The following is a 24,600-nucleotide window of genomic DNA, read 5'->3' on the forward strand; positions in this document are numbered from 1 at the left end:
AAGATCCTATCACAGTACCATAACCACAGATCATTTCCATTTGCACTGGAGATGGAAAGCATGAATATTTATTCTGAAGTCAAGCAGTATGCCCAAGGGTGGCTATTATGCAAACATGATTAGGCACAGGGCCCGCTGCTCTCTCCTGATTGATGTCCTTCCCCAAGAACTCTGTTGTTTAAGGTTTTCTCTGCATAAAGGGAGCTCGGATCCACTCGTCTTCAACTCCAGAAAATGATCTTCTGAAAGATCAAGCTTCAAAACAAACAGCCTTGTTATGATGGCAGCAGTATCCCTTGTTATTTCTGGAGCTCTGAGCTCGCCTTCTCCAAACCTCCTCTACGCTGAAGAAACAATACCCCCACATGCAAAGAAGCAAAAGTCAAATTGTTAGTGGGACCAAAGGTTACTGAGTGGACGAATAAGCTCCTGGACAATTAAAGCACATACACATATGTCATTAGACAGATAAGTAAAGGGGTAGAGAGCTGAGAAGCTTGTCATTTTGGGAAGCGAGAAGTTGAATCATTAGCTCCCACGCAATGGTTTGTTTTTCCTTCGAGCTACTCCTGCCAATAAATTGCTATTCAGTAAACATCCCAAGACAGAAAGCTGGAACTGAGAAGTCGGGGCGGCCAGGAAGGGATCGCCGTCTTCCTTCTCAGTCTGTTTCTCACGCCTGGGTTCCCAAGTGTCAGGACATCCTTCGACATCTGTGCGTGGAAGAAAAAGCTGGCTCCTGTCACCTTGAATCAGTGTGGGGACAGAACAGTCCACAGGGCCACCGGCCAGCCTGTCTGCTCCTACCATCTCAAGCCCTGTAGATGATTCGGGACAACAGCTACAGAACATACTCCATCCTCTCAGGGAGCTGACATTTTGGCAACAAGTCCAAATTAGGAAGAGATCTATCGTAATTGAATCTAGAATCAGAATGCCTGAGTTTAAGTCCTGTGAGCACCATAAACTAGCTGTAACCGTGGGTTAGTTCCAAGCTTCAGTTCTCTTAATAGGAAAATGAAGATGAAATCAGTTTTTTTGAGCCTCACCCTTGCAAATAAGCGCAAGGAGCAGAGAGTCTGACCGTCACCCACTTCTGTGCTGAGCAGCATGGAATGCTGATGCTTCTAGCCCCGTTGCACAGAGAAAGAACCATTTGGCATCTGTGAAATGAGGTGGGACGAAGGCCAGTCACAGCTCTGGAATCTGGCACATGACTACTTCCATAGGGACAGTGTAAGGTTGTGATTCTTGCTTTGCAGATGCAAATCTTTAAGAACAAAAAGTATACACATCTTGGCAAAGCCACACACATGTTCGTCCTTCTCAATAAATCAACATGAAATAACTACATTAGTATATAGAAAAGAGTTACAACTCTGGGTCCTTATGTCTATGAAAAAAGTTTAATCTTTCATGTTCAGTTATTTTTTAATTGTCTTACTGCCAAAGTGTCTTCTGCTAATGACAGCAGTCATCCAAATCTTTTTTTTTTAATTGTGGGGAAAAAAAGAAAAGTTAAATAAAAGATAAAACTATTGAACAAAGAGAGGCTCGTGCAGACTTGGAGGGTGGACATCGGTAGGCTCGTGGGGAATTGTAAATATCTATCAGACTTTGCCAAGTTCTGCATACCTCTTACTCCTAACCATTTTCATCTGCAAAGCAAGAATCAAAACCTGCAACAATTCCTCCTGAGTCATCCCCTTCCATGTTCCGGAGCCGTGTTTAACTTTAGCCCTCTCGGCTCACAGATGAGGAAACTGGGCCTGGAGAAACAACTTAATTTTTCCAAGGTCACGCGGTCAGAATCCAGCTGAGGAACAGAGGGACTTTGGTTATCTTATTTTTTGTTTCTTTTTTTCTTTGTCTTTCCTGTTCCTCACCTCCAGCTCAGACTTCTTTCCACCATGTGACTTTGCCCTGGTGTAACTTGGAGCAGGGTGGACAAAAGTTGAAACAAATGACCCTGACAAAAGTTTTGTGAATGCATCATACACCAAGTGAAATCAAGTCAATTCGTGGCTTCAAGAGGCAACTCTTGCCCAGGCCAGTTTGGCTCAGCTGCTGGAGCTTTGGCCCGTGGACCAAAGAGTCACGGGTTCGATTCCAGTTGGGGGCATGTAGCTTGGTTGTGGTTCGGACCCTGGCCCCGGTTGGGGTCGTGTGAGAGGCAACCAGTCGATGTGTCTCTCTCACATTGATGCTTCTCTCTGTCTTTCTCTCCCTTTCCCTCCCTCCCTCCCACTCTATCTGAAGATAAATGGAAAAATATCCTCCGGTGAGGAAAAAACAAAAGAGGCAACTCTTTTATGCCAAAAGAGACACTGATTTGTGAGCACTCCGGGGCACATGTTCTGTCCACAGCTCCATGACCTGATCATCACTGGAATCTCTGCACTTGTCCTTTATTCAAAGTTACTTAGTGCTCAGCCGCCAGAGATTGGGCACTGCCCGCTGACCAAGGGCTCTTTCCCGCCACACATTCCTGCCGAGCTTCTCCTTGGCAGATGTGTTCTGACCAATGTTGCTACTTTGTGGGCAGCCATCAGGGTTCATGAGCAACAAACTGAAGGCTTAGCTCCCCAAAGGGGAATTTAAGATTATTGTCAAGCCCTGGCCGGTTTGGCTCAGCGGTTAGAGTGTCGGCCTGCGGACCAGAGAGTGCGGGGTTCGGTTCCCGCTAAGGGCACGTGTCTCGGTTGCAGTTTGTCCCCGGCCCTGGCTGGGTCATATGGGTGGCGACCGCTCCATGTATCTCTCTCACTTCAATGTTTTTTCTCTCTTCCTCCTTCTCTCCCTCCCACTCTACCTGAAGATAAATGCAAAAATGTCCTCGTGTGAGGATTAAAAAAAAAAAAAGATCGCCATCAAAAGGTACAAACACACATACCGTGCTTGTGCCCATTAGGCATAAATGAGAAACCGCTCGGGGAAATGCCTGTGATTAATATTATTTTACATAGTCGTACCAAACACATTCACGATGGGCTGAGAGAAAGGAGGACGCAAATATTTCTAAAGGCCTCCGCATTTTCCTCTATGCCTAGGGGAGGTTTTGACCATTGATAATAAAATACGGGTCAAGTTATTTGTTAAAAACAATAGGGTAAAATACTGAGAGCTTTTTTATGATATAGCATAAAAATTTCAAGATTACTCTTTTTTTTTTTTTGGTACGCGCTCCTAGTGGGAACTGAACCCAGGACTCTCTGGTCCGCAGGTTGACACTCCAACTGCTGAGCCAAACCAGCCAGGGCTTCAAGACTATTCTTATAATGACAAACAACTGTGTATCAGTTCTCTGTTACTGCATGGCAAACCATCCCAAAGCACAGAGGCTTTAACAAAATGAATGATTTACTTTGGCCCAAAATCTGCCATTTGGGCTGGGTTCAGCAGAAACTGATTCTGTTCCACCTGGCACCAGCTGGGGCACCTCCACTGAAAACAGAGAGATCCACTTTCAAGATGATCGCACGCATGACGGGTGGCTGGGCGCCAGCTTCAGCTGGGAGCTTTGGTTCCTCCTGAATGAACTTCCGTGGGCTGCTTGGGCTTCCTCCTGAAATGGCGGTGGGGTTTCAACAGCAACCTTCCCAAGGAGAGCCCAGTGGAATTCACCTTGCCCACATCCAAGGAGAGAGGACACAGACCTCGTATCTCAGTGGAAAGAGTGTCAAAGTCATATTGAAGAAGACTGTGTGGGATGGTTGATCACGCCGTGGCGGTTTTGGGAAAGTACAGTCTGTCTCATCACACCTGTGCACTGTGATGTCCTCTGAGTCAGAGGATTGGGGTTGACTTCCAGTGAGCCTTGGGAAAAGACCATCAACAATAGTCTTTGCTACCTGTGTCACGATGGGAGTGTATTTTGTATCCAGTATCATCTGTTTTATGTCCTGAGTATCTCAAGAGGCTGGGAACGGCTCCTCTGAAGGACCAGAGTTTTGGAGCAGGCAGAAGAAAGGCAAGGAGAAGAGGTGGACAGCAATCGTTTGTAGACTTGAATTAGGAATTCTCTCTGAGGGAGCTCAATCTGGACTCTCCTTTAATAATCAGACATGAGGAAGGAGACTGCCACCAGTGTGGCTCAGGGGCTGAGTGTCGACCCATGCACCACGAGGTTGCCAGTTTGATTCCTGGTCAGGGCACATGACCAGGCTGTGGGCTCGATCCCCAGCGGGGGGCATGCAGGAGGCGGCCAATCGATGTTCTCTCTCATCGATGTTTCTATCTCTCTCTCCCTCTCCTTTCCTCTGTCTCTAAAATTCAATAAAGAAGAAGAAGGAAGCCCTGGTCGGTTTGCTTAGCGGTTGGAGCATTGGCCTGTGAACCAGAGAGTCCCGGGTTCGATTCCTGCTAGAGACATATACAAAAAAAAAAAAAAGGAAGACTTCCAAACTCGTTTTATGAGGCCAGCATAATTCTAATTCCAAAACCAGAAAAAGACATTACAAAGAAAGAAAACTACAGGCCAATATCCTTGATCAACATAGACACGAAAATCCTGAACAAAATACTAGCAAATCAGATCCAGCAATACATCAAAAAAATTATTCACCATGACCAAGTGGGATTCATCCCAGGGATGTAAGGCTGGTACAATATTTGCAAATCAATAAATGTGATATACCACATAAATAAAATGAAAAATAAAAACCACATGATCATATCAAGAGATGCCGAAAAAGCCTTCAACAAAATCCAGCATCCATTTCTGATAAAAACACTCAGCAATCTGGGAATAGAGGAATCATATCTCAACATAATAAAGGCCATATATGAAAGACCTACAGCCAACATCATATTCAATGGGCAAAAATTCAAAGTATTTCCCTTAAGAACAAGAACAAGACAAGGATGCCCACTTTCACCACTCTTATTTAACATAGTACTGGAAGTCTTAGCCACAGCAATCAGACAGGAAGAAAAAATAAAAGGGATCCAAATTGGAAAGGAGGAAGTGAAACTGTCATTATTCTCAGATGGCATGATACTATATGTAGAAAACCCCAAAAACTCCATCAAAAATTTACTAGACTTAATAAATAAATTTGGCAAAGTAGCAGGATACAAAATTAACGTCAAGAAATTGATGGCATTCTTATACACCAATGATGAACTCACAGAAAGAGAAACTAAGAAAACAATCCCATTTACCATTGCAGCAAAAAAAAATTAGGATACCTAGGAATAAACTTAATCAAAGAAATAAAGGACCTATTTTCAAAAAACTACAGGTCATTGAGAAAAGAAATAGAGGAAAATATAAAAAAGTGGAAGCACATAACTTGTTCATGGATTGGAAGAATTAACATTATTAAAATGTCCATATTATCCAAAGCAATCTATAGATTCAATGCAATCCCCATCAAAATAACAGCATCATACTTCACAGAACTAGAACAAATACTTCAAAAGTTCATATGGAACCAAAAGACCTCAAATAGCCACAGTAATCTTGAAAAAGAAGAACAAAGTAGAAGGGATCACATTACCAGATTTCAGGTTATACTACAAAGCGACTGTAATCAAAAGAGCCTGGTACTGGCACAAGAACAGGCATATAGACCAGTGGAACAGAACAGAGAACCCAGAAAAGGACCCAAGGCAATATGCTCAATTAATATTTGACAAAGGTGGCAAGAGCATACAGTGGAGTAAAGACAGCCTCTTTAATAAATGGTGTTGGGAAAATCGGACGGCTACATGCAAAAAAAATGAAATTAGACCATCAACTTACACCATACACAAGAATAAAGTCAAAATGGATAAAAGACTTAAATGTGACTCATGAATCCATAAAAATCCTAGAAGAAACTGCAGGCAACAAAATTTCAGACATCATACGCAGCAGAATTTTCACTGATACATCACCTAAGGCAACAGAACACATAGGACTACATCAAACTCAAAAGCTTCTGCACAGCAAAAGACACAATTATCAAAATGGAAAGGCAACCCACTGTATGGGAGAGCATAATTGCCAATGATATATCAGATAAGGGGTTAATTTCCAATATATAGAGAGTGTTCATACAACTCAACAAAAGAAAGACAAAGAACCGAATTAAAAAATGGGCAGAGGAACTAAATAGACACCTCTCCAAACAGGACATACAAATGGCTAAGAGACATATGAAGAAATGCTCAGCATCACTAATCATCAGAGAGATGCAAATTAAAACAACAATGAGGTATCACCTCACACCTGTCAGAATGGCCGCCATCAACAAATCATCAAACAACAAGTGTTGGTGAGAGTGTGGAGAAAAGGGGACTCTAGTCCACTGCTGGTGGGGATGCAGACTGGTGCAGCCACTATGGGAAACAATATGGTGTTACCTCAAAAAATTAAAAATTGAACTTCTATTTGACCCAGTGATCCCACTTCTAGGAATATACCCTAAGAAGCCTGAAACACCAATCAGAAAGAATATATGTACCCCCATGTTTATAGCAACACTATTTACAATAGCTAAGATCTGGAAACAGTCCAAATGTCCATCAGTAGACGAATGGATAAAAACGTTGTGGTACATGTACACAATGGAGTACTACGCAGCTGTAAGAAAGAAAGATCTCTTATCCTTTGAGACGACATGGAGGGACCTGGAAAGTATTATCCTAAGTGAAACAAGGCAAACAAAGAAAGACAAGTATTATATGATCTCACTTATTTGTGAAATATAATGAACATAACAGTCTGAGGAAGGGGGTAGTCCCAGAGACGTGGAAGTGGGGTACAGACTGACAATCCCCAGAAGAGGGGGTGGGGGGAGATGAAGCACAGAATTTATATGCATGTGTGCGTGAACAATGAACATGGACAACAAAGCTGGGGACAGGGCGGGGAGGGAGGGGAGGGGGGAATCAGTGAGGGAAAAAGGAGAAACATCTGTAACAAAAATAATTTAATTAATTAAACAAAATAAAATAAATAAAATAAAAATCAATAAGGAAAAAAAAATTTGAAAGGCCATCCAATACTGCAGTGGTCTAACATTCAACCACCACCTGTGCCCAATGTCTCCCAGGGTACGTGACCATAGATGGGAGACCGGACTTAAACAGGTCTTGCTTCTCTCTAAGGACAGAGTTAATCCTCCAGTTCAATTCGTCCCTGCTAACTGAATGCATGAATGTATATGGGTTCTTTCCACCTGCCCCAGGGATCCGTTTGAAGCTATGATGAGCATGGAAGAGGCTTTCTGTTGGAGAAAACACTAACAGCCCCCCTCCAGTGTTCTCTGCGGGCAGAAAAACCACCACGCTGCCAGCAGACCTTCAGAAACAGCCTGTTCCACTTCCCTTGGTCACCACTGCCACTGGCTGCAGACAGTTCAGGGGCCAGACGTCTGTCCCCAACACCCCACTTGTGTACCTGTTGTGAAATCGTTCTCTGGTTGTGCACATGCCTAAGTCCCACCCCTGCAATTGAGCCACAAGCGCAAAGACTTTGATTTGACTTTTTCCTTTTTGTTTTATCCAGATTCATCCTTCCCTGAAAACTCTACAGTATAGGAAATCTGTGCAGTACTTAATAAACACTTGGTTGATACTTGTGGCCTGGTGACTCAACAGGCAACCGGCTATTTCAGTACTCTCTGAACCCTGGACCAAGGAAGATGTTTCAGGAAATGAAAGAAAACCCACTTTACTGGCCCCTGCAGAGCCTGGTAGCCAGTCTGGAGTTGAAAATATTTAAAAATCTCTTTGGTGGATCCAATGGTGCTTATGAGTCGCACTGAAACGCCATTGCAAGTATCTCAACAAGCCAGAACTATGTATAGTCTGGGTCAGATCAGAGCCCTGGACTGAGCAGTAATGCATGTCACTTCCCGGAACATCAGTAGCAGGCTTGGGTGAGCGTGACGACACATTCCGCGGGTTAATTTTCTTTGCACATTAGGTTAGGGAAGACAAGTTCACAGGTAAAGAGGCCACCTGGGTTCACACCCTTTCACTGCCACAGTGTGTTATTGTCACCCAGTTGTGTAACATGTGTGCCAACAGTCACAAGTGGGACCATGGAGGTTGGTGAAAAAGTCTCCCTAAGAATCTATACCACTGCCCTGGCAGAGTAGCTCAGTCAGTTAGAGGGTCGTCCCAATACGCTCAAGTTGTGGGTTTGATCCCTGGTCAGGGCACATACAAGAATCAACCAGCGAATGCATAAATAAAGTAGAACAACAAATCAATCTCTCAATTTTTTAAATTAAAAAAAAAGGAATCTATACAACTCAAAATTAATGTTTTCTCTAGCAATGCTATATTACCAACGTTGGATGGAGTAGATCAACATTTTTTTTTATAGAGTACTACTTCCAAAAGTAATATCCAACTATTCCCTTAAAACTCAAAAAATATTAATTCATTTTTAGCATCCATATTATAGCATCCCATCAACTATTTTTTGTTCAATGAAGGTTAAGCTCCCACCCACAGGGAGGATTTCTCATATTTGTAGAAGGTTTTATTCTGACTACACCTCACTAAATTCATGAATCCCAAACAATTAGAGTACACATAATACTCTTTCCCCTTCTTAACATCTGAACCAAGTAATACCTATTAAAATGCTTAGTACATTTGTAAACTGCTTCAGCAAGGTAAGAGATTTTTTTAAAAAATTCAAGTATTCTCCAAAGGTCCTTTGTTGCCATATTGTTGAGAGAACTTCATTGAGATTCAAGAACTTTGTTTATTTTTGCTTTCCTGGCTTTTGGATGATAAAGCTATAATCCTGAGAGGAGAGGACGGGGGGGAGGGGAGGGGAGAACTAATAAGTGAGGCCCTGTGAGCCTCACAGATGAGTGGAAGGTACCAAGTCCTGGCCTCAGCACCACATGACCGTCCCAGAGGATCTCAGACACAACATCAGGGCCTCTGGCTTCATCCCTTCCCTCCTGTGCCAGGCCCCTTGCATTCATCCGATGTATTTAGCATGTTCTACGGGACCTCTAAAAGGAGCTTAGATTGAAAACGTGTGCTCAGATGTCACTCAGGGACAGCTTTGAGCCGAATTGACATGGCCTGAGAGTGACAGAAGGTGAAAGGTTTTAACCAAACGTCCAGACTGCATGGGAAATGCTGTTCAAGGCTGGGACCCGAGTCCAAATGAATGTGTTCTAGAGCGCCGGGGACGATGGCTTTATGGGTCGTCCGGTCATCGGGATACACAGGACGCGCCTCATCATCACCTCGCAGCACACTGACTACTCGGCGACCCAAAGTCCACGAAGGCTTTTATCACTGAGAAGAAGAATAGATTCAGCCCAAACTAAAGCAGAACAGAAGTAAAGCCAAGGAGAAATCAGTAGAGCAAAGGTCGCTTTCGGGGACCTACACCAGCAAAATGCACATGGAGCAAAAGTGTACGATCTAAAACAATGATAAAACTTCCAGAGCCTGCTCACCCTAGGAGTGTAAACACAGCCAAGGTCATTCACATGTGCAGTGAAGTTATAACACAACACAAATGTTGAGCCTTCTCCATAATATCAACATGACAGATATTCACTGGAACATAGAAAAGTTGAGCATTTTTTTTCAGAGACATGAGAAGTAGGTATTTTGCTTCAACACTATGCAAAATTGACCACCAACCAGCAATGCTCTAACCAACTGCGCTACCCGTCCAGGGGGTAACGTCTCTGCTCCAAAGAAAGAAAAGTCGGGTTTCTATAAAGTCCCAGGTGTGTTTGCACGTCCAAATGTAGCCCCTGGTTGCTCAAGAAATGGGGTGAGCCCTGGCCAGTTTTGCTCAGTGGTTAAGAGTGTCAGCCTGCGGTCCAGAGAGTCCCGGGTTTGGTTCCCGCTAAGGGCATGTACCTCGGTTGTGGTTTGTCCCCGGCCCTGGTTAGTTGTGTGGGGGGCAGCCACTCGACTTGTCCCTTTCACGTCGATGTTTCTCTCTCTCTCTTCCTCTCTCTCCCTCCCGCTCTATCTGAACAAAAAATGGAAAAATGTCCTCGGGTGAGGATTAAAAAATAAAAAGGGTAAAAAAAAGAAATGGGGTGATATATGGAAAGATTTCCTAGGGCAGCTGTAAGACATGGTCCCTAAAGGGAACACGTACCCCTCAGGAAAGATGGGGGACAGTTTCTGTAGAGAATGCCGGCTGACAGAGGGGACAGAGGAAGCCGTGATGAGGGGATGTCCGAAACGGGGCAGAACAGAAAAAAGGGGTGCTCAGAGAACACTGCCCAAGACTCAGAGAGACAGGGGGTCGGGACTTCTTTTGAAATGTCAGCGAAAATCACTCAGCAAATCCATCTTCAGAATATAACCTTGGCCAAGACTCAAAGATAAAAGGAGCTTAGAGAAAGAAAAGATCACCAGGAAATCAGACGCCCAAAGAAGAACGCCTCGGGGGTAGGGGCACGTTTTCTGAGAAGGAGAAGAAGCCTACGGGGTAGTGAGGGAGGAGATGAGAAGCAGGCAGCAACAGCGACCAACACAGTAGAGCTTAAATGACCTCTCTTCTTCCTTGTAAAGCATCATTAAGTTGTTGCTTCAGTGGCTGAAATAATCGCCTTCATCCACAGTGAATGGGAGCATGGAGATGTCACCAGACTGAGCAAAGTGGAGTGGATTCTGGCTGGTTACAAATCCTTTGTCAATCAACCACAGGGCTTCGCTTTGGCAGGAGGAAGGGTCTTTGGTTACTGGGGACAGAAAGCTCCCGGTGTGGAAGCAGCCTGGAGCATCGATACACCTGCCCAGCGGATTCCTCTTTCCAGAGGCTGAGCACGTGGTGAGGTATGGAGACAGCGGTGCTGTTTGTCGTCGCCCGCGGGGGAAACACAGACACTCATCTGCATATCTGTGCACTTGCCCTGGAGAGAGCACGGCAGAGGTGTCTCCGAAATTCCTTTCCACCGCAGAAGATGGCACCTGGGGGCCATCCTCCGTGTTTCCTGCCCGGTATTCTTTCCTGACTCAGAGGCCTGAGATGTCAGCCAGTGAGGAGTGACCCACCCGCATCACCCAGCCTGGGAAGGACAGAGCCAGGACAGGTGGCTGGTTCTTCCCACTCTGACACCAAGGCCCTCACACGTGCCCTGACCCTCTCCTCCAGGCGCAAGTGACCATTTGCCCAGAATGACTCCATTCACTCTTGGCCCATTGGGCTGTCACCTGAAGGAAATTTCAGCTCCAGAAAGCTTAGAGAACAATAGAGTTGAATAATTCCTGAAGTCCGTGCAAACAGGACATATCAGGTCTATTTATAGCCAGATTCCCATGTTGGATATTTGACACTGATGGATTCTTGGGCTCTCTATTCCATTTTCTTTTGCTCATATTTGCAAGCGAAGGAGTGCTAGGCATCGAGCTGAATGTTTTAGCCGTGTGATCTCATTTAACCCTCATAATAAATTCGACCAGATATGCGCAGTTATTGGCATCATCCCCATTTTAAGGATGAAAAATCTGAGGCTTAGTGAGGTTAAGTATGTGCTCAAGGCCACACAACTAGACTGCAGTAAAGCCAGGATGTAAATCCAGGCTACGAGCCTGTTCTCCATGAGGGCACGACCCAGCCTCCCTTCTTGGCTGTATAGACTGTCAGACACCGAATGGTGCCATTAGGCGGTGGAATGAGGGCCTCTCTTCCCCAGGCTTCCCAGGTAAGTCCCGCAGGTAAGCCCCGAGGGGGCAGAGCTCTAGTCCTGTCCACACCCCATCCTGTTCTGGCTCTGAGGAGGGACGGCGCAGAAATACAGTTGGAGTTCTAGCGGAAGGAAGTGCTAGAGGAACAACTGCTTCCGCGTGTGATGCGGGGTCATGCCGGTCAGGGGACGGATGTTGCATGACGCTAAGAAAGTCATGCCCCAAAGCTCTGGGCACCAAAACTGACCCAGAGAATGAGGACTGACAAACAAGGCTGGCAGAGAGGGAGCATGTGGTTGACTGGAAAATTCTGGAAGAGCTGGCCCGATGACTGTTTTCACAGTCTGCCCAGGAGCTGGGGCACAGCCCGTGCAAACACACACACACACACACACACACACACACACACACACACACAGAAAATGGGCGTCCAAGATGCTGCAACGTCCAGGTGGATGCAGCACGTCCAGGACTCTCGTTCCAGGAGCCAGCTGAACACGTAACAGCACAGTCCGGTCTTCTGCAACTGGGCAGTCATGGAAAGAGATGTTTAGGCTGATACCATGATTCATGGTGACCAGCCGTCGGTGCTGCCCAGTGCTTGCCTTAAAGTAAGCATTACGAGCAGCACAGTGGTGGGGGTAGTTTTCACTGGATATTAGGGTTTCTAGCTAAAGAGAAAACACACAAGTGGAGCCCTGGATGGTTGAAGCATCGTCCCATACACCAAAATGTCGTGGGTTCGATTTCCGGTCAAGGTACCCACCCAGGTTGCAGGTCCGATCCCTAGTTAGGGTGCGTGCTGGAGGCAACCCACTGATGTTTCTCTCTCTCTCTCTCTCAAGTCAATAATAAATAAATTAATAATAATAATTACATTAAAAAATAAAAAAACAGCCCTGTCCGGTTTGGCTCAGCGGTTAGAGCATCGACCTGCGGTCCAGAGAGACCTGGGTTCGGTTCCCGCTAAGGGCACATACTTCGGTTGCAGCTTGTCCCTGGTCCTGGTTGGTCGTGCGGTGGCAGCCACTCGATGTGTCCCTTCACATCGATGTTTCTCTCTCTCTCTCTCCCTTCCTCTCTCTCCCTCCCACTCTATCTGTACAAAAAATGGAAAAATGTCCTCGGGTGAGGATTAAATAAATAAATAAAATAAAAATAAAAATAAACAGGCAAGTAGAGTAATAATTATCCTCACATAACGATTGTATGGCAAAAACTGCGGGGCTGCATTCGTGCCCCTTGATTACTAATCACTAATGCAACCCCTATGGTACCCTCACATGGAGTAAAACTCTTGCATAAACACAATCAACTTCAAAAAGCAAACACAATCAGATTCTTCATTTTTGCTATCAGAGTTGTCTACTTAGGGACCAAGTCAGGCCGTTTCCATTCCCGTTTTAGACACTTATCTACAGCATAAGTGGCTTATCTGTGGGGATGAAATCCACCGTAAATAGCTTCAGAGCCAGAGGACCTGTGACTCACCATCTGATTGGATGACCTTTTTTAAACCAGCCACAGAAAAGCAAATGAGGAAGTTAGCCTTCCTCCTTTCCTCTCTTTTTTCTGATACTTATTTTACAATGTTTCAAACACTTTAAAATAGTCTCTGAGGCCAAAGGCAAGCTGAAGCAACATTGTAGGTAACTCTTAGTAAGTAGCACCCCCCCCACACACACACACGGCACTTACCTATAATAAGGCTTCAAAAGATAATTAGATAATGATCACCGACAAAGCATTCCAAAGCAACCAAAAGGATCAAAGGAGTAGATGGTTATAATCACAGGGAGAGTTAATAAAGGGCAATGAGAGAGAATAGCAGGACTGGAGAAAGAAAGAGAACCTGATTTTGGAAAGCCTGGGGCTTTTTGTGTTGGTTGCTTTGCTTGTCCTGTTTTATTTTGCTTTTCTAACCAGCAGTGATTCTCTGCTTTCCTGGGATCTGTGAAAGACTAGCCAAGAAAGAGGGTGCTCTCGACGTCTTTCCTCTCACAGTCGTTGGGGGAGCACCCAGGGAGGCCCTCGCAGAAGGCCACCTCTGCAGCAAGTCAGTGACTACATTTCTTTGGACAAGGACCAGGACTAACCTACCTTCTACAACAGGGGATGATGTTAATGCTCTGAAAGTTTCTGTGTGCCAACAGCACATACCACAGCAAATATAACAGGGAGCCTGGTACAGAGGGCATCAATTCTACGCCAGGGCACGGTGCAGAAGGGGACAACATCTCTATTCAGGGGGGGTTATAGTTTAATAAGAATGGCAACACCACTCATGGTGGGGGGGAGTTTGGAATGCACCCAAATAAACAGTAAGTGAATAGGGAAGGAGGAATCACGGGCATTTGAGTTGTCAGGAAAATTCATCATTGTTTGTCCTTGGAGTCCATGGAGGTGGTTCCAGGACCCAGGAATGAATGAGCACGGAGGGGGGACTTGAATGAAGGACAATGAAGGTGGTCTGCCAGAGAAATGGTAGGAGTTGATATAAACCTTATGGTCGAGGGCGTGCAAGGGAGATGGGGTTTGGAGAGGAGCCCACAAGCAAGGAGGAGAAATAATTCACTAAGCAACGAGAGCTAAACCACAGTGAGAAGAGCCTCAAAAATGAGCACTAAAAAGTCCGAATCTAATTAAAACGCCAAGGTGGGATTCTGAAGTTGGAAAGTGAACAGGGGGAGATCCCTGGCAACTTTGTATCGCTCGCCCCAGGCCTGCAAAGCAGCTACTGTGAGGGCCCATAATGAAAAGCACCTCCCAGCAGGGCGGACACAGATGGGCACATGTCTCCATCTGCATCCCAGCCAAGCTTACTCATCCCATTTTGCTAATTAATATCGTATAGAAAAGAAAAGAAAAACAGCATTCAACTTTCTTAATCAGCTCTACTCTTCTGATCCTAATTGTCTTTCTACTGTAATTTTTCTTAAGGAAATAGCTAACTTCCAAGAATTGTACCTTTTTGAGAATGAGTGCTATTGACAAGAAATTAGATCCCTGTGTTATTGATTAAGGAAGTATGGGGATAGGATCAAGAATATAGTACTTTCAATAATTAAAAAAAAATAAAAATAATTAATGAAAAAAAAGAATATATCTTTGAATTCTTCTGTGTCAAGGGTACTGCTCACTGACATGAAAAATAAAAACACCACCCTTGGAATTACTTCCTAATAATTATGAGGTCTCCATGCAACAAAAATGATTTCCTATGACATGAGCTCAAATCTCAGCAATGCTATTGAGAGGCGTACAGAGGGTTGGCTAAGAATAGGACTGGATCTGGCTGACCTGAGTCTTGAATCCTAGCTCTACCCCCCACTAACTATGTATGTGACCTTCAACAAGTTACCTAATAGGTCTGTGCCTTCCTTTCCCCATCTGTGAGGTGGAAATGGTAGTACTAGGGTTGTTGTGAAGATTAAATATATGTGAAAGAGATCGAGTAGTTGGTTAAGTATGTGAGAGTTTGCTGTGACCTTAAAGAAGGTATTTAACCTCTCTAGACCTTAACGGAGGCTCACGTTAGAACACTCACTTTAAAAACCTATCTTTAATAACTGCTGACTCTTTAAAAGTACATATAAGGATATTATGCAAGTAATTTCAAAGGACTAGTTGGAATTATCTCACTAAAATACAAGAACTCAAACCATTAATTCCCTCAACCTCAGTTTCTCAAAAATCAAGTATTTTTTAGTTTTTTTTTAAATTTCAGGAGCTTTCACAAAAAAATTTTTTTAAACATAACTCTCAAGGTGTTTAACTTTTTTTTTCACCTGAGGACATATTTATTGACTTTTTTAGAGAGAGGGAAGGAGAGAGAGAGAGAGAGAGAGAGAGAGAGAGAAACATCAATCAGTTGGTTCCCAAATGTGCCCTGACCAGGGATCAAACCCAAAACCTATGTACGTGCCCCGACTGGGAATCGAACCTGCAGACTTTTGGTGTATGGGATGTTGCTCCATCTAGCTGAGACACCCAGCCAGGGCAAGATGTTTAACTTTTATATAGTCAGAAGAATGAGATACACGTGAACTTACCTAACAGTTCAAACAACTAAAATTCTGAATTTCAAGAAAAAAAAATCAAGAAAGACAGAAAGATGGTGATAATACCTGCAGCAGACATTCGAATATAGGCTCAGCAATGTTACTCAGCAGTGAGAAAAAATGACATCTTGCTACCTGTGACAGCATGGAAGGACCTAGAGGCTCCTATGCTAAGTGAATTAAGTCTGACAGAGAAAAACAAATACTGGATGGTCCAATTACATGTGGAATGTAAAAATAACAAAATGACAAAATCATGCATAGAAACAGAGACCAAAGGGCTGGTTACTAGAGGGGTGGGGGTAGAGAGATGGGTGAACAGGTAAAGAGAAATATAATCAATAACAGTGTGATAAGTTTGCATGGTGACAGAGGATTACTAAGATTAGTGGGGTGATCACACTGTATGGCATAAAAATGCTGAATCACTATATATTGTACACCTGAAACTATGATAACTCATATAATGTTGTATAGCAACTACAACTAAGATTAAAACAAAGAAAAAGAAAATCTGTTAATGAGATGCACCATAATAACAGACCAAAAGGGGAAAAAAACATATTAGCATCTCACCAGATAAAAAACATTTATTCAAAAGAATTCAACACCTGCTGAATTTAAAAATTTGAATGAAGAGAAAAATCTGTAAAAGACCAGCTGGAAGACATTCAGAGCAGCAGCTCTTGGCCCTGTCAGTGAATTCATTCACACCCCCGGTGACTTGTAGAGGCAACCACTTTGGGTCAGAAACAAGTCTACGATCCTGAATATCCACTTCTTTTCAATACCATGCTAAAGGGACCAGAAAAATACCTGCAAAGTTAATGATGGCAAAGGGAGAAACGAAAATCTCACGACTTGCAGATGATATTGCCTACACTGAATTATCTCCTCACTAGAAGACCCTTCAAATAAAGTCATGAAATTGAAAGTTTAGCAGGAATCTTGATTCAAAATTTTGAAACAAGAAACAAATTTTGAAGCAAGATTCTCTAAGTCAATTGCACTTTAGTGTGCCAATAGTGATCCCTTGCAAAATTAATTTTATAAGTAACAAAATGTCACTCAAAAATGTAAAGTAATTAGGAATATATTTCACAAGAGATGATCAAATTCTTCATGAAAAAAAAAATGATCAAATTATACTGATAGGCATTTAATAAGGTGAATTAGGTTTTTTTTAAAGGGAGCAAGTAAATGTGAAGAGATATGATTTGGAATGAAAAGCCTCATCCTAAAAATATAATTTCTCTTTATACTTATTTATAGAGTCATGCAATATCATGAAAACTGCAAAATAAAACTTGATAAGCTACTTCTAAAGTTTCCATCAAGAAACAAAAGCTTGAGTATAACCAAGATACTCTTAAAGAACAAGGTACATGCTCTACCAGAAAAAAAAATTCATAGTAAAATTAGAGCAATTAAAACAATGCGGTATTGTATAAGAATAGATATATGGATCAATAAAACAGAGAAGAGAATCTGTAAATCCACATATATGGGGAGACACAACAGGCTCTGCAGGTCAGTGGAGAAAATAAATAATAATGCCTGGTTATGTGAATTAAAAAAATAAAAATAAAATTAAACCTTTACCTCTTCTCACCAAATGACAAAATTAATCCCAAGATATTAATGACACAATAAGAAGGCAACATTATAAAAATTATAGAAGAGAGTATGGGATAGTATCTTCAATATCTGTATCATCATGCTATGAAAGTATTTCTTTAAAGAATATTCCAAAGATATAAACCATGGAGATAATATTAATAATTTGATTATAATAAATTAAAGACTATCTAGTCCTCAAAAAATTTGAGAAGATAATCCACAAACGGGAAAATTTACAACACATACAGTCAACAAAAAATTTTTATCTAGAATACACAAAAATGTTTGTGAGTTATTTAAAAAAAAAAAAAAAAGGCCACCTATTAGAAAAAAAATAGGCAAAAGAAGAAGCGTTTCATAGAAAAGCAAACACAAATGACACATAAGTATATGAAAAGATGCCCAATCCGATATCTAATAATTTCATGCAAACGAAAATCACAATGAGATACCATCTGATACTCCTACTGATTTGGCAAAAAAATATTCATTGGTTAATATTAAGTGTTAGCAAGGACGTGGATCAGGGGAACCCTTATCTTGTGCATTTGGGAGTGTAAATGAGAATGATCAATTTGTAAAACATTTGTCATTATGTGATCAGCTAAACGTGTGTATAACATACCACCTGTCTATGCCATCCCAGGTTTAAAACCCACAGAAATTTTGTACACGGACACCAGAAGGAGTAAAGAATAAGAATGTTCATAATGATATTGCTTGCAATAGCAAAAAATAAATGAAACAAAAACAAAACCTAGAGTCTACATAAATATTCGCCAGCAGAATCTGGGTATATAAATTTTTATACATTCATAAAATAACATATTACACAACATGAAGAATTAACAAAATAAATATGGCATTCATCAACAGGGATGAATCACAAACACATCGTTCTAAACAAAAGAAGCGAATCACAGATTTACAACAAAATGCAATTTATAAAAGTTCAAAATGAGGTAAAAGCTGCACACATACATGGAATATAGACACACACATTCATGTGTGGGATAATACATGCAGGACGGTCACACACGTAAGCAGAGTAGTTAGCTCTCTGTTTCGGGAAGGGAAGAGAACATCGTGACAAAGGCAAACACGAGACTCCAGATTCCTACAGATGTTTTCATTCTTAGAATTTGTACACAGTAGTTCCTTTTGGTTATTTAAGCTGACTCGACACATTTTTATACATCGTTATGAATATCTTCTATTATAATAAAGTTCTATCTACTATATATTTATATTAGAGAAAAAATTGAATCTATGGTCTGTGAGCCAACGGGCCACTGCTGATGCTTTAAAGAGCCTCGGACCTACCATACCATGCCTCCCTGCATGGCCCCCTGCAAAGGAAAATGCTCCTGCAGGTGACTGGTTGGTACAGTTATACTTCCACTTACCCCTGACTCCCATCCTCATCCACACAATGTGAGCACGATCACAGCCACTGGGGCTAGAGGGCAGGGCAGGGAGGGATGCTGCTTCGGACTTTCCAGAGGAATCAGGTTGTTGGCACTTTCTTTCAATCGAGTCCCCAGTGCCTTTAATTTTGCAAGTGAAGGGACATGAGAGAGGAAGTCCCTCCATCAGCACAGGGCACAGGTGGAACCCGTAGAATAATCAGGCTCTGCCCAGCCGGTGTGGCTCATGGATTGAGCATGGTCCCATGGACTGAGAGGTCCCGGTTTGATTCCCAGTCAGGGCACATGCCCGGGTTGCAGGCTCGATCCCCAGTAAGGGGCGTGCAGGAGGCAGTCAATGGATGTTTCTCTCACACCGATGATCGATGTTTCTCTCTCTCCTTTCCTCTCTTTCTAAAAAAAAAAAAATATATATATATACACACACACACATATATATACACACATATTTGAAAAAATAAAACTAAGCAGGCTGTGATGAAGGAACAGATTCTGAGCGCTGGGAGCTGGGACAGCCTGGGCACAGGAGACAGCTCCAGGAGAAATGTAAACAATGAAGCGACAGGCGGTAAATGCAGAGGAAACTCCTACCGCCGGCCATCGATCACTGCCAAGCGATTTATCTCCTGACCAGGAGGAGGGCTCCAGCTACCAGATGTGCCTTTACAAGGTAATGTGGCCCCTGGGTTTGCACATGGCAGGTTTCCCTGAGCGTTGGCTTCACTCAGTTAACTAATTAGGACAGACTGTGACACTGGTATTTATTTTTCCTATGGGGACAAATCCTTCCCAGCAGGAGGGAGAAGTTGTCTTGGTTCTGTTTGGTTTTCTTGTTAAGAACAAATGACTGACACTGTAGTAAATAAGGTCTGGTTAGAGAGAGAACGTTTTTCCCTATGATGCGACCAACTCGCTTTACTGCTGAACATCTCCCTTGTGTTCTGGGACACGGCGACGCACGAGGCAGTGTCACAGCAGGTCTGAAGGTGAATTCCCCCGCTGACGAGCTGTGTGATCCTAAGGAGGTTATTTGACAGCTCTGAGCATGTTTCCCAGCTGGAGCCCTGAGGGTGATGCCTACTCTCAGCATGTGAAAGACAAAACCAGGACTAGTGCAGTGGCTGCAGGGTCTGCACTTAATAAGCACGCAGTAAAAAACGTGGCTTTGTTTTTTTATGTTTTCTTTATTGATTTTATTTGGGGGGGGTGTACATGCCCCTAGCAGGAACCAAACCTGGGACTCTCTGGTCTGCAGGCCGACACTCCAACTGCTGAGCCAAACCAGCCAGGGCTCTTTATTGATTTTAGAGAGAGAGGAAGGGGGAGGAAGAGAGAGATAGAAACATCGATGAGAGAGAACATCGATGAGAGATAACATTGACTGGCAGCCTCCTGCATGCCTCCCAATGGCGATCGGCCTGACAACCTGGGCATGTGCCCTGACTGGGAATCGAACCGGCGACCTCTTGGTGCGTGGGTCGACGCTCAACCCCTGAGCCACACAAGCCGGGAAAGCCTTTCTGTTTAATGACTCTGATCCTCTAGTATATGAATAGAAACGCTTTATACTCCATTTATGCCTGGCTCATCAGCTCTCTACGACAGCATCTCACCATCCACGGAGCCCTCATTCTGGTTTCCACCAGCTAAATGAACCATTTTACTCCTCTTCACCCAGATGTCAGCAGTTCTCCAATGAACGTGTCATAGTTAATATAATGTCAAAGGAAAGAGTCTTCCACCTCTACTTCCAAGACCACCTCGCCCCCAACCAGCACATCTCCTGACGGTGCACAGGCAGTGCCAGCACCTGAGCAGACATCACTAGCGAACAGCGCCTCGTGCACTCGGGACGATGACAGCATGGTGCTTGGGGCGCTTTGTAACCAACCGGAAAGTACTTTCACAGTGGACTTTCCACTTGCACTTACAACCATCCCAGGACATGGGCCGGGGAGACACGGACAGCTCTTTACCACGAGGAAACAAACCCAGAGAGGATAAGGCAGAAAGCCACAGCAGTCAAGCATCTTTTCTATGAAGAGGTAATGTGTGAACATTTAGATGGCAGGGTTATTGAACTCTGGAAAACCAAATTTTCTCAAGACCAAAGCCTGCTTCAGAGATGGCTGAAGTGACCAGTTAGTAGAGAGAGGCAATTGTTGGTGAAAATCAAATAAAACAGAAAGGGAAGAGAAACAGGACTTTCCACTCCAATTCCACAATCATTTGTCCAGTGTGCCCTAATTTTTCCACCCATAAGTTTGCAAAGCAAAATTACTGCTTTTTATCTCTCTTCCAAGTATTTTGCATTGTCATTATTCTGTGCATATGTAAGCCTGCTGGTATGATAGTCAAGAAATTGTACGCTAACTACAGAAAATAGGAACAAAACAAAAAAATCTAGGAACAGAAGAAAACACATTTTAAGCGCTAGTAAAAAGTCTTGGGGGAAAAGAAAGGAATAAGAATATTTTCTAAGGCTACATGAGCTAAAAGATGATGAAAATTAGATAAGATTAGGTAAATCGGCATTGCAGTTTTACATGACATGTTTCAGTGGTTTTGGAAAGTTGCAGAATCGATCAAGAGGCATGGACATATAATACATTTTTTGCAGCCAGGAAAATATAAATGCCTTCTAATTTGGATAATGTTTCTTTAACTCATCACATATACCAGTTCTTAAAATAATCAATTCTGAAGTAGTGCTATTAATCCCAAGCAAGTCTTTCTGGTGGTAGCAAGCTCTCAGGACTTCCAAGGACACCAATATATGTTCACTGACAGCTCATAACCCTAAGAATCCCTAGCAGACTATAGAATTTCAGTTCAGAAGTCCCCTTCCCCCCTTTTTCTGCAACGGGGGACAAGTTCTTATTGATTAGAAGGCAAAAGCAAATGAAGGTCATTAAGGGGAACCTTTGTTCCAAATACAAACCAAACACCAACTTAGAGTTTTTCATTTGAACCTGGAAATCCAAGGATCTCTAATGTCCGTGATAAAACAAAACCTAGTCATGCCAACACCAATAAGCAAAATAGCATACAACAACAAGTCCTCGTGAGGCGGTCAACTACCTAATTCTGATGTCATGGGCCGAAACATACTTACCCTGTGATCCTTCCTAGAACATGAGAGAACTTCATTCCAATGTTGGGAGAGATTTTATGACAGCAAAACAGGCCTGCCCCAAAGTCCCTCACGCTCCCCTTAACACATTCACTTAATAAACATCTTTTTAAATGTTTTTCTACTTGGTGGGATCAATCTCACAGTCTAACAGGGGAGGCAGGTAAACCAAACATCCAATATATGTGTTAATTCTAGAATGACGGAAAATATTTGATGCAAATACAGGAAGCACTCGCAGAGGAAGAGATGATAGCAAGGTCTCACATGGTAAGTGTCTCTGGATATAGAAACTGGAGGGACAGTCTCTTATCAGCGAGAGCAGTCTGGACACAGCAGGGGGACATGATCAACATGGCGAGTTCCAAAAATTAGACGCAGTTCTACACGGAGCACAGAGCACGGACAGAAGCGAAAAGATGGTAAAAGAAAGAATAGGCCGTGGAGGAAGACAAAGGTTCCATCATTTAGAACTTTGTAGTTCTTGTTAAAATACATTGGAAAGCTGAACACCATTATTGGTCTACTGACAAGGTTTCATCCTACAGCACAGGAGTAGGGATCAGTTCGGTGCGCTCTATATGGATACAGGGATCTGAAGGTAGAAATACCAGGTAAAAGACAATTTAAAAAACCCAAGAAAGACACAGAGAGGCCCCAAACTAAAGCAACGGGGCTGGGAAAGAGAATAGGGTAAGAGCAATACAAAGAGCAGAATGAACAGGCGGAAACAAGAGGATGAAGAGGGGAGCTTGAAGCAGCTTCCAGGGTTCGTACTGGGCTGGCCGAATGGATAACGGTGCCCTCAGCTACGTCAGGAGCTGCCCGAGGAGAAGCCGACAGTACTCCCAGAGCCCTGCTTATTCCTCTCTTGTAAGATTAATCACTTTTCACTTCGTAGTATGTGTTGTTTCACCAGCCCCGTCCCCACTAGGCTCATGGAGTTCCTGGAGGGAAAACTTCTGGTCACACACCGCAACCGCCTGTTTGTGTCATTTGATTATAAGGCATAACTGACCCACTGCAGATACTTCACAAACATTTCTGAACGTCTGATTGCATGAATGAACAACTCCAAGAGTTAGAGGTGATGAAACTACACATTATCCTTTCCATGAAGTAGTTGATTCTCCAAACGTAAATAACTTACCTCAGCTGGATAAACAATTCACACCATTTACCAATTAGCTTCATTTCAGACTCAGAGCACCCCGTGCACACCCCAATGTCTGAACTGGTAGGAACGTTTAGGAATATCTACTACAGACCCCCGTTTCAAAGCATATGGAATTCAGAGATGTCATATGGCCAGCCCAGTCACAAGAAGTTTTCAGCGATGGGATAGAATACAACAAGCTTTAAAATTTGTCAACCAAAATGGTTGTGACGTATTTGTAGAACTACAAGATATTAAATTCCGCTAGGGTGAATTAAGTTTTTAAAAGTATTTGACATTCCACAAGGCAATAAACTCAAGGCAAAAACATCTTAGAGACATTTTCTTAAATAATTCTCCCCTCTTACAGTGAAATGCAAGGACCAGAGCTCAACTTTTAATAATTAGTATAAGTAAGACAGATTCTTACCGTGATCTTCTGAAGAGACTGGTGACCTAAAATGAGATAATAAGCATGATAAATCTTTTGTAAATGATACCGATCATTATAAGTACAGCAATGATCAAGAATAAGCTTATAGAAATTACACCCCCAAAGTTCAGTTAAATAGAAATTTGGTAAATTGGACCACGTAATTAGTGTGTTGGTTGCATGGTATATTCCCATCAATAATAACTCCCATGAAATTATTCTAATCAGTAACTCCCAAAGCTTACCTGGGTTGGTTGGAGAGAAGTGTTACTATAGTGTCTAATCACTGACAGTACTTCTCAACCTTCCTGATGCTGCGACCCTTTAATACAGTTCCTCATGTTGTGGTGACACCCAACCATTAAATTATTTTCGTTGCTACTTCATAACTATAATTTTGCTACTGTTATGTCTAAGCAACGACCCCTGTGAAAGGGTCGTTCGACCCCCAAAGGGGTCGTGACCCAAAGGGGTTGCTGGCTAATGCATGGAGTCATAGGACCGGACTGCACACACTTAGCTAAGTCTGAATTTACCACACACAAAAAGAGAACTCATAGAAAGGTGACAGCAGATGAAATCCTGTGATGTCAGAGTGTAACTCAGTGTGATGTCAGAGAACATGCCAGCGACGTAAGCCAGCACTAGACTGAGTGTCCGTAGGTAAAAGTTAATCTCCTTGGACAGCAGAAAAGGAGGCGGCAGTGGAAGAGATGGCAGGCACCCTTATCATTTTTGTTTTGTTTCCACTCTCTGTGGAATTTATATTTGAATGAGAATGTCATCGACCCTCTATTCCTGGCTGTACGTCTCTAAACCTGCGAGAATCAGGATGAGGAAAGAGTAACCACTGGGGTCCCACAGAACTTTTATAAATTGAAAACTTTTGCATATATTTGGGGTTCAGCTCTACTTGCAATAGATATGAACGAAGCACAGTATCAACCCCTTCCACCGTGAAAACCTTTTCCCTTCCACAGCTTGCTACTAATTGAGTTTCTTCGAGCAATACAAACACGTCCTTGCGGCTGAATTCCCCTCGAGCGTGAAAAATATTAAGTTGACTACTAACTCATTCTTTTCTGGGAAGAAAGAGAAACACATAACATAGAATTCAGAGGTGCTAGAATTTTGAAGGGAAAAGCTTTAGA

At 43.0% G+C, this 24,600-nt stretch overlaps 1 protein-coding gene across 1 annotated transcript in view; it reads right to left on the reverse strand.

Annotated features, from left to right (window-relative positions):
* DGKI (diacylglycerol kinase iota) overlaps positions 1 to 24,600 on the reverse strand; it is a 423,254-nt gene that overhangs the window by 26,615 nt on the left and 372,039 nt on the right. Inside the window, exon 28 of the mRNA XM_036246751.1 lies at positions 23,447 to 23,472. Within this exon, the coding sequence (XP_036102644.1) occupies positions 23,447 to 23,472 (26 nt within the window). The remainder of the gene's footprint in view (positions 1 to 23,446; positions 23,473 to 24,600) is intronic.

Source organism: Molossus molossus, unplaced genomic scaffold (assembly GCF_014108415.1).
Source record: "Molossus molossus isolate mMolMol1 unplaced genomic scaffold, mMolMol1.p scaffold_m16_p_7, whole genome shotgun sequence".
NCBI lineage: Eukaryota > Metazoa > Chordata > Mammalia > Chiroptera > Molossidae > Molossus > Molossus molossus.